The 10,811-nt window shown below is 43.8% G+C and overlaps 1 protein-coding gene across 1 annotated transcript in view; it reads left to right on the forward strand.

Annotated features, from left to right (window-relative positions):
• Window positions 1-10,518, forward strand: part of ZCCHC2 (zinc finger CCHC-type containing 2) — a 54,210-nt gene extending 43,692 nt beyond the window's left edge. The window contains 4 exon segments of the mRNA XM_070361812.1: window positions 2,852-2,980; window positions 6,091-6,806; window positions 6,851-7,394; window positions 8,455-10,518. Coding sequence (XP_070217913.1) covers window positions 2,852-2,980; window positions 6,091-6,806; window positions 6,851-7,394; window positions 8,455-8,522 — 1,457 coding nt within the window. The 3' untranslated portion in view covers window positions 8,523-10,518.
• The last annotated feature ends 293 nt before the right edge of the window (window positions 10,519-10,811 follow it).

Consider the following 10,811-nt stretch of genomic DNA (forward strand, 5'->3'; position numbering starts at 1 on the left):
AGACAGGTGTAGGTTTGCGTCTTTACCACCCCCCTAGTTTCTTAAATTTGTAAAAGAAGAATAATGTCCACCTCATCAGATTGTAAGACTTAAATGTGACAACATATGAAAAGCATTTGGCTTGCATCAAGTACCAAGGTGTTCAGTCATGTAATTCCTTTTGCCTCTTATAATAAGTTAGAAGAAAACATACGCTGTCTAGGTTAAGAACTTTGGATAATCGATCAGACTCTTAATTCCTTTCTTTATTTTCAAATATTATGAAAGTACAACCTCAGGATTTTTAATTCAAAATTAACCTTATTCTATCTTTCTTGTTCTCTCTCTATGCCACTGATTCATATGTGTGTGTATATATATATTTTTTATTTATAGAGTAAACTATAAATAAAAAATACTTTGTGAAACTGCTGTCAGGTGTAGCTGAGATGTTTGCTGACCGCAGGTTAAAGATAAAACCCTCTGTTTATTAATCCCTTTGAAATACTGAGGAATTACCTTTAAGGGTTTTTAACAGAACAAGCACACAGTTAGTAAATGTAGATGCCATATTGAAGCTGAAAATATTGGGTCCTTTGATTCATGGATTGTCCAGATTTTTAAATAACTCAGTTTGAGATAAGTGTTTGTAACTTAAAATTTAACTTCTATTTTGGGTAAAATACATTTATGTAGTTCAAAATTCTGAAGGTACAAAAGGGAACAAAATAAGTCCCCCCGTGCGCCTGTATGTTGTCTTCTCCCCGAAACAGTCAGTGCTGTTCATCATCTGTGTTTTCACAATATTTGCTTTTAAAATCTCAAGCTTTAAATCTTTCTACTAAAGAGAAGGATGCCTCACCTCACTTACAGTATGAAGAACTTTATCCGGTTGCATCGCCCATGTTTCTTCCACCCCATTCTTCTGTTAGCTGATTGTGGCACCAAAAATTTGGGGTTGACCTCTCAATTTATTTTAGATTATAATGATTTAAAGACCTTCATCTTCCTTTAATAACTCATTGCGGGTCTGTCGTCTGATGGGTCTAAATGGTTCTTAAGTCTGTCTAGCTTCTTTTTATCCATAAATACTAATAACTAGATTTTTATCATTAGAATAGTGGCTAGCGTAAGTTTTTTCCTCTTTGTCGTCTTAATAACGTGGCACCCTGTCCCATCACTTCATGGCAAATAGAAGGGGAAAAGTGGAATCAGGGAAAACAATAAGTAAAAAAGTTTATCAGTTCAATTCAGTTGCTCAGTTGTGTTCGACTCTTTGCAACCCCACGGACTGCAGCATGCCAGGCTTCCCTGTCCATTACCAACTCCCAGAGCTTGCTCAAACTCATGTCCATCAAGTCAGTGATGCCCTCCAACCATCTCATTCTGTCATCCCCTTCTCTTGCTGCCTTCAATATTTCCTACCATTGGAGTCTTTTCCAGTGAATCAGTCCTTTGCATCATGTGGCCAAAGTATCAGAACTTTAGCTTCAGCATCAGTCCTTCCAAAGAATATTCAGGACTGATTTCCTTTAGGATTGACTGGTTTGATCTCCTTTCAGTCCAAGAGACTCAAGAGTCTTCTCCAACACCACAGTTCAAAAGCATCAATTCTTCGGTGCTCAGCTTTCTTTATGGTCTAACTCTCACATCCATACATGACTACTAGAAAAACCATAAGCTTTGACTAGATGGACCTTTGTTGGCAAAATAATGTCTCTGCTTTTTAATATGCTCTGTAGGTTGGTCATAGTTTTTCTTCCAAGGAGCAAGTGTCTTTTAATTTCGTGGCTGCAGTCACCATCTGCAGTGATACTGAAGCCCAAGAAAATAGTCTGTCACAGTTTCTATTGTTTCCCCGTCTATTTGCCATGAAGTGATGGATCGGATGCCATGATCTTAGTCTTTTGAATGTTGAGTTTTTTATATTTCTGTTTAAAAGGGCAGTTTGTGGAATAGCCTTTGGCATAGTTAATGATCCTTACCTTCCTCACCTTCTGAATTCAGAGGATCACATTTCTTTTTTATTATAAAAATTCCAAAGAATCCACACAATTCTAAAGCACCTGGATTGTCAAAAACAGGAAATTATGTTCACTATAGATTTAGATTTATGTATGTATTTCTTTGAAAATTGCAAATTAATCTATGACAGTTGAGTGATTAAAATATTTACTAGATATATAATGTAAAGAAATTAATGGAATAAATTATTTCATTCTGAGAAATAGCTGCCTCTCACCTTTTTTTTTTTTTTAAGCATTCTGAAGCTTACCCTGTGAAGTATCAAAGGCTTCACTGCATGATAGTGAGCTCACTCTACCCAAGTGGTTTGGTGGTGGTGGCGTTTTTTTTTTTATTCCCAGTCCATCATTTATTTCTGCTTAGAACTCAGGGGCTACTCAGTCTACTTCATGGGAAGCAATTTAATCTTTTCAAATATTTCAGGCATGGAAATTTTAACTGAAAGGCATTTTTGGCAGTCAGTTGTATTCTTGAGTTGTTGTTTTATTTTATTTTTTTTTTTTTTTAAGAAAGAATTTTATAGTATACTCTGAGGAGTTTTTATTTAACTTAAGAAGCGGTTCGATGTGGTAGTATTAGGCAGACCCTACAAAGAACGTTAATTCTGATTTTTAAAGTCAATAAGATTGACTATTTTCTCTGCCTTTGTTTTACGAATGTATTTGTCAATTATTTTCAGTTAAAATTGTGTTTCAGTAATGGACTTTTACCTTGGTCAAGGGCCAGTTTTTATTACATAATTATATAAAAACTGAAAAAAAATTTACAACTGTAATTTCTGATGGTTCAGTTCAGAAATTTATTTAACTGAACAATTCTGCTTTTTATAAAATCATGTAATTTTCAGATGTGAGTTTGGATATTGGATCTGGACATGACACGTGTGGAGAGACATCTTCAGAGAGTTACAGCTCTCCTTCTAGCCCCCGACATGATGGAAGAGAGAGTTTTGAAAGTGAAGAAGAAAAAGACAGAGGTTTGCTCTTTGGAAGGGTGTGGGGGAGGCAGAGGGAAATGTGTGCTCTTAAAATCTGTCAAACAACTATTTTTATGGTACTGAAAATGTCATTATTGACTTTAAATTTAATTGGTATAACAGGTGTCTTAAAGACCATTAACTTAGCAGTTTCTAGTAATGTTGATTTTTTAAACCTGTTTCACTGGAAATGCTATTAAAGAGAAAGAGTCATAACAAAATACAGAGTAGGTGTAGAAAGATTGAAAATTGCATATTGTTAGATGGACATATAATTTTTATGTCTTCCTGATTGACCATTTTTATCATTATAAGTATCCTTTGTCTCTAATGGCAGATTTTGTCGTAACGTCTGTTTTATCTGATGATAATACTGTAGCCACTTTAGCTCTCTCTTGGGTGTTTGCAGGATACCTCTTTTTCCATCCTTTTACCCTAAACGTTGTTTGTGTCTTTGATTCTAAAGTATGTCTCTTAAAGACATCTTATAGTTGGATGATGGTTTTTTTAAGCCATTCTGCCCATCTCTGCCATTTGGCTGACTTGTTTATGTATTTAAATTTACTGTAATTAATGATAAGGTAGGATTTATATCTGCCATTTTGTTTTCTGTATGTACTGTATCTTCAAATGCTCCTTACATGAAAGCTCAGAGTCAGCCAGAAGTAAGAACTGAGAGCCACCTTAGGTCTTTACTGTACGGGCCCACAGCCCTGCATATGAGCGTGGCCTTCTAAATTCCCAGGGATATATCCAAGCCACCTTAGGTCTTACTGGATGGGCCCACAGCCCTGCGTATGAGCATGGCCTTCTAGATTCCCAGGGATGTATCCAAGCCACCTTAGGTCTTTACTGGACGGGCCCACAGCCCTGCGTATGAGCGTGGCCTTCTAGATTCCCAGGGATATATCTAAGCTTTTCAGAGCTTCCTGTGGACATCTCATTCTTCAGTTTTTTCTTTTAAGTTTTTTGGTCAGGCTCTTGTTAGTCCCAACTAGTAATGCTACCTCAGGCAGCCATATTGTTAAACATTTGCTGCTGATGGTGACAAATGCCCCATGGGTCAGCAGTTGTTAACCTGGCAGATTCAAGCTGTTAGTCACTCAGTCGTGTCTGACTCTTTGCCGCCTCATGGACTGTAGCCCACCAGGCTCCTCTGTCCATGGGATTTCCCAGGCAAGAATGCTGGAGTGGGTTGCCCTCCCTTCTCCGGGGGGTCTTCCCCACCCAGGGACTGGACTTGGGCCTACTGCACTGCAGGTGGCTTTGTTGGTGGTAGTGGTCATAATGGGGTTTTGTTAATAAGACGTTATACTTTTCAAAGTCATCTCAGAAAAGGAAAACCTATCTCTAAATTGCTAGATGAGTCCTTCTAATGAATGTTCAGAAAACCATTTGAGATCAGTTAAAATCATGGGGCCATTTGCTATGACTTAAGATGATTTAAACAAAGCCCAGTTCATTTAGAAATTTAACTGATCATCTGAAAAATGTTAACAGCTTCTTTTGAACTTAAATATTATTTTTAACTCCTACTCATGTGAAGGTACAGATACCGATATAATGCCTTAAGTAAGTTACTAATTGAATACTTTTTGTTTTGCAGAGTTTAACAAGGAACTCCTCAGTTATTAAGGGGAGTCTATATTAGAACCATTTGTTCATAAGTTGAATCTCTTCTAATAAAAATTATTGAGTTACTAGTATTGTTGTTTACATTCTATGTCACGAAATAGGTTCTATTTAACCTTTCTCCAGGAAGCATAGTATGATTTGTTTTTAGAATTGTTTCTAAAAGTTTTAGCTTCTTTGCTGAATATAGCTAGTTACTACCTTAATAAATATAAGCATTTTAACTACATAATGCAATTCTGCTTATATTTGTGAGCAAAAAAAAAATGCTAAATCAGGTGCTGCATTTAATTGGATGGTCTCAGTGCATAGCGCTGCAGGGTCTGGGTTATGAGAGTTAAAACTGAACTAAATCTTGCACTTTGCCCCCTTTACACCAAAAATCAAGAAACCCAGGGGAAGTCTATATTGAATTTATTATGTTTACAAGCATAAGAGTGCGTAAGAATGATGCAGTAATAAAAAGAAATGTGGTACAGTTTTGTGTCTGCCACTTGGCTGTTCCCTTTTAGGAGGAACTGCAGTGCTCTCGTGTTTTTCTTGCTTCTTGTGTTCTAGCATTTACTTTATGACTGTAATGGTAGTTTTACATTTTCTTTCTCCCACCAAAGTATTTAAAAGGAAGACTATTCCACTCTAGGAAAACTGTCTTCCCTTCTCTATGTCTAGATGTTTAAATTAAATATAGTCTTGATTGAACTCCTTTAAATTGTATAATTTATGAGAGACAAATGTGAAGACCTCGCGTTTGGCAGGCAGTACAGCATATAAGTCAAATGAATTGCCTAAAATTGATTAAAGGTAAAAGATACCTGATCCCTTGTAATAAAGGTCTGTGTTTATACTGTGCTTCATCCAGGCGCCATTAACCTTTTGTTTCTTACCTGTCCAAGGGTTTTTTTGAGATTTAATTTTTTTAGAGCGGTTTTGGATTTACAGTGAAATTGAGAGAAAGACACAGAAATTTCCTGTGTAGCCCCTCTTCTCACACGGTATGAACATCACTGACTGGATGGCACATTTGTTTACCAAGGATGGAACCGACTTTGACACAAAACTGACTTTGACACGTGATACGTGTAAGGGCACAGTCTGGGTGGTGTACCTTCAGTGGCTCTGGGCAGATGTGTAAGGATACAGATCCACCTTCACTACATCATACAGTGTTTCCACTGCCCTGAAAATCCTCTGTGCTCTGCCTCCTCATCTTTCCCCCAGGGCTCCACCCCTGGCAACCACCAATCTTTTTATTGTCTCCTTGGTGTCTTGCCTTTTCCAGAATCTCCATAGTTTTCAAATAAAGTCCATAGAAAGCCAAAAATTAAAAGAAGGTTAGCTCAGTAGTCAGGACACTGAGGGGGATACATTTATTGGTTTTAAAAGTCAGGGTATATTTTTAGGTATACTTAAATTTTATTTCTAGCAGGATGGACGGGAGAGGATGCTTGTGTTAACATCTGTTTACATGTTTCCCTCAGACACAGACAGCAATTCCGAGGACTCTGGAAATCCCTCGACAACCAGGTTTACAAGTTACGGTTCTGTGGGCCAGACGGTCACGGTCAAGCCACCTGTTCAAATCGCTTCCTTAGGAAACGACAGTGCAGACCTTTTGGAAGATCCCTTAAGCTCAGCCAAGTATCAGCATATTTCTTTCATGCCAACTCTACACTGTGTCATGCACAATGGTGCCCAGAAGTCTGAGGTCGTGGTGCCTCCGCCCAAGTCTGCTGATGGCAAGACGATCGGGATGCTGGTCCCCGGCCCTGTGGCGCTCTCCGCCCTCCGGGAGCCTGCGGACCCCGCGCCCCTGGGCGCGCTTGGGCCAGCGGCGTCCGCCGGGGACTCGGAGAAGCCACTGGAGCTGCTGGCGGCCCCGCTGCCACTGCCCTCCGGCTTCCTCCCGCACGGCGGCGGCCCCGCGCTGCACCTCACCATCCAGAGGCTGAAGCTGCCGCCGGGCCCCCCCGAGAGCTGCGCCCTGAACCTGGCGCCGCCGCCCGCCGCGGGCCTGGGCGCGGGCTCCGCGAGCGCCGCCTTTGGCCCCGGCCCCGGGCCCTTCCCGGGCTCCCCCGTCGCTGCCACGGACCCTGTCCCAAAGGCCGCCTCCCCGGCGGCGGGACTCTCTCCAATGGTGCCTCAGCTGGAGGGCGGCGCGGCAGCCGCGGCCCCGCCCGCCGGCGTGAAGGTGGTGGTCCCGCGTCGCGCGCCGCCGCCTTCCCGGGCCGCCGCCACGAGCGCGCGCCGTCGGCGCGCCGAGCCCCGCGGCCAGCGCGAGCCCCGCGCCCAGCACGGGCGCAGGGCGGCGGCGCCGCCTTCCTGGGCGCTGGCGCGCTGCTGGCCCCGGCCGGCGCCTGCGGCTCGTGCGGCCGGCGCTGCGGCTGCGGGGCCGGGCTGCCACTCGGCGGCTACTACTACCCGGGGCCGGCGCCCGGGCCGCTGTACCGCGTCTCGCCCTTCTTCAGCCTGCCCTCCCTCTGCAACGGCAGCTACCTCAGCCAGGCGCCCCAGGGCAGCGGCGGCCAGCTCCCCTTCTTCCTGCCTCAGGCCCCGTACGCCAGCGGGCTGGTGCATGACCCGGTGCTGGGCGGCCAGGCCGGCTACGGCGTGCAGCCGGTGGCGGGCTTCGGCCGGTTCTACCCCGTGTACCCGCACAGCGTGGTGGCCGGCTCGGGCGGCGCGGCGCCCAAGAAGAGCGGGAGCGCCTCGTGCTACAACTGTGGCGTGAGCGGACACCATGCGCAGGAGTGCAAGCAGTCGTCCATGGAGGCCGGCCCACAAGGTAATCACGAGAGCGCCCGGAGGACTTGTTTCTGAGGGGCCGGAGGCGTGCGGCTCCGTGGGAGCAGCAGGAGCCGCCGGTGTGTCCGCGGGCTGCGCGCGCAGCGACAGCCGAGAGGTGCAGGCGGCCAGACAGCGTAGACACAGGCCCCGCAGCTCAGGGCAGTTCAGAGGAATCCAGTTGCCAGGGAAGGAGGAAACCGGAAAGGCACTTTTTAAGGGATATAAATGGGAATTTGCAAATCTCTTTGCTAGCAGCACTTTTTTTTTTAAGCAACAATCCAGTTTCATAGAGTAAGCGAAAGTTTTAAATACTGAAAAATTAGGAAGTGGTAGTCACCTGACTTGGGAGATCCTTTGTTATTTGGGTCTATCTGTGCGCAGGCAGATGACCTCAGGCGTGCTCCCTTCTTTCCCAGCCGACGTTAGTTTCCAGTGCTGTCACATTTTAAGGAACAGAACAGTTAAGCACTGTGCTTTCCTGGTGGCTCAGAGGGTAAAGAATCTGCCTGCAATGCAAGAGATCCGGGTTCCATCCCTGAGTCAGGAGGATCCTCTGGAGAAGGGAATGGCAACCCACTCCAGTGTTCTTGCCTGGAGAATCCCATGGATGGAGGAGCCTGTGGGGGTACAGTCCATAGGATGGCAGAGTCAGACATGACTGAGCGACTAACACTTTCACTTGGGAATAAGAAAATTAGAACTTTCTTGTGTTACCACCACAATAAAGAAATTCTTAAATAAGTACAAGTAGGATACCAAATTCAATGGAGGCCTCAAACTGTTACATTTCAGCTCACACGAAGCTTTTGAATTTTGCCAGATCTCAACACAGGAAAAGGGTCTTGAATTGGAAGTGTTTGCTTGGAGTTTTTAAGGGAAAGTTGAGTTTGATAGCTTTAGGTTGAACTTAAAGCACAAACTTCACGTTGCTAGGACTGTTCTGGGTCACGGCAGTGCAGAAGGCGCTGCCTGGACAGAGGGGCAGGCCCGTCTGATGTCTTGTCATGTGTGATGCCTTACAGTGCACAGTGACTTAGCAGCTCTCTTTCCCGTTTTAGGCTCTTACAGACTGAGATACGCACCTCCCCTCCCCCCTTCTAGTGACACGTTGGATTCTGCAGACTGAAACAAGTAAAGCTTGCCTCCTTAATACACTGAAGTGTGGGCAGTCATGGTGGGGTGTGGAGGGGAGGGAAAGGAAAGGTGTTTTGTTTGTGTTTCTTTGTCTATACATTTCCTAGATTTCTATGCAGTTGAGATTTCTCATTTCTCTTGTACGGATGGCCAAAACAAAACAAGAATGCATTGCTTTTGAGCCTCTGGTCTCCTGGTTCAACAACAGGCTTATCTGTATGATACATGTAATTTAAACCTTCAAACAATCAAAAGGAAAATCTTGATGTGTGCTTTTTTTTTTTTTTTAACACTGAATACTTGCTGTGTGCAATGTTTACTGAATCTTTGAAACTGTGTATTTGACCTTTTTTCATAACACTGGTGACAGTCATATGGTTTTAGGGAAAAAAAAAAACAACTTTGCTTCTTCCCCAGCTTTTCTCACTTTGGCCCTAATCTCCATGTTTTCGTCCCACCTCCGCTCTTGACAGTGGCTGCCGAAGCGGCTGGCCCTGCACCGTCCACACTCTAAACCGCTCTGTGTAGTATCATTCACTGGTAAAATGTTCCACCTTCACAGTAAGGGAGAATCTGATTCCCAAGCAGTGTGTATATATGTAATAAACACTTCCACGTACACACACCAACGCAGCACTTGTCCAAATAAAAATCGGAGTGAAAGAGAGAGGAAGAGGTAAACCATATGAAACTGAGAAAATGTGACATACGAAGTGGACAAAGAGCTTTTTCTTTAAAAACAGAAACTTTTTTACTCCATCATACGTTTTTAGCCTGTTGCTTCAGAGAGACATAAAGTGAACAAACTTGTGTGAGTGTGGTTCTCCTGTGTGTGTGTGTTTGTAACGAAAGCCAACAGCCAGTTTTACATGTAGTCTACCGCAGTCTACCGCTGTGTCACGTAAAAGACACAAGTCAAGATTTCTTTTCCGTACACCAACTGTCAGTGTTCTGTCATGTCTGAAATGTATACGGTTTATTGCGATCTGAACAGAAGCTCTGCGTTTCTACAAAAGTCAGGTATTCGTCCCTATCCTGTCTCGTAGCAAAGTCACTTCGGCAACAGTTCACCACTGTGTTTGATTATAATGTGAAAGACTGAATTCTGAGTGTGTTAAGATGGTGTTAATCATGTCAGTGTCCCGTCACTAAGTTTAATGCTGCTGTTTAAAACGACTGTTTGTTTTTAAAGCCGATCTATGTACTAAATTGCTTCCAGGTAATTTTTGATTTCCTAAAGTGCACTGAGGTTATCTGGAAGATGGGGTGTGGGTTTGGACCCCTGCCGTCGGCGGCACGGAGCAGCCCCCGGCGTTGAGCCGCGGGTGTGAGGGCTGGGGGTTGGGTGTGCTACGCCCCACCCTCGGTACAGAGTAGAGACAGCGGGTGTTTCTGTGGGGTCACGTTGGTGTGCGGCAGAGGAACTTAAATATCTGGCCTTGGTTCAGAAACCTAACAGATTGCCAGACAAAAGGAAACACTTGAAGTAAGAAGCTTCCTGTAAAGCTTCATAGGTAGAATTTATATTTATAGCACCAATGTACATTTTGAAACCTTCTTTCAGGGGTGGGAGTAAAAGGGGAAGAAAGGTGGGGTGGGAGAAGGGGTAGGCGAAAGCTTTAATTTAAAAAGAAAGTTCAACGAAAGGAAATTATTTTGATTAAATATATTTTATTTGGGTATTTTTGGACCATATTATTAAATTAATTGTTAAGCTGCAATCGAGCTATGGAAGTGAGAGTTTTGATAAGCCCTGTATGGACCGTATTGTGAATCACTTGCCAGTTGTACTTTATGGAGCTTATTTTATGATTTAAAAGACTGTACTGTATATAGGAGGTATGTTACCTTCTCCTTATTTGTATGTTTACCATATACTTTGATATTTGAAATGTTATGTACTGGAAAGGCCACTTATATTTCTAGAAAAGATTGGATTTTATGCAACCTTTTTTCCTTGAATTAACAGCAATAAAAAAAATGAAAAATGGCTTCAGAATTGTGCTTTATTGCAAATGTTGTAGCAGTGAAGAGGGGGGGACATCATACCTGGTGGGTTTGGAGTTTTTCCTTTTTAAAGAATCAACCAGTTATTTCCCTGTAATGTGGGCCGTGAATCCCCTAGTTATTTACCATCTGGGAATCCCAGCCACCCCAAGCAGCCTGCCTGACTGTACAGGTCACCTGCGTGCCCACTGCGAGCAGAGCCTTGCCCAGCGCCCCCGGGCGGGCCACGGGTTTGGAGAGAGCACGGCGCCCCCTGGTGGTCCGCAGGCGCCCG

The sequence above is a fragment of the Bos mutus genome, chromosome 24 (assembly GCF_027580195.1).
Source record: "Bos mutus isolate GX-2022 chromosome 24, NWIPB_WYAK_1.1, whole genome shotgun sequence".
NCBI classification, from domain to species: Eukaryota; Metazoa; Chordata; class Mammalia; order Artiodactyla; family Bovidae; genus Bos; species Bos mutus.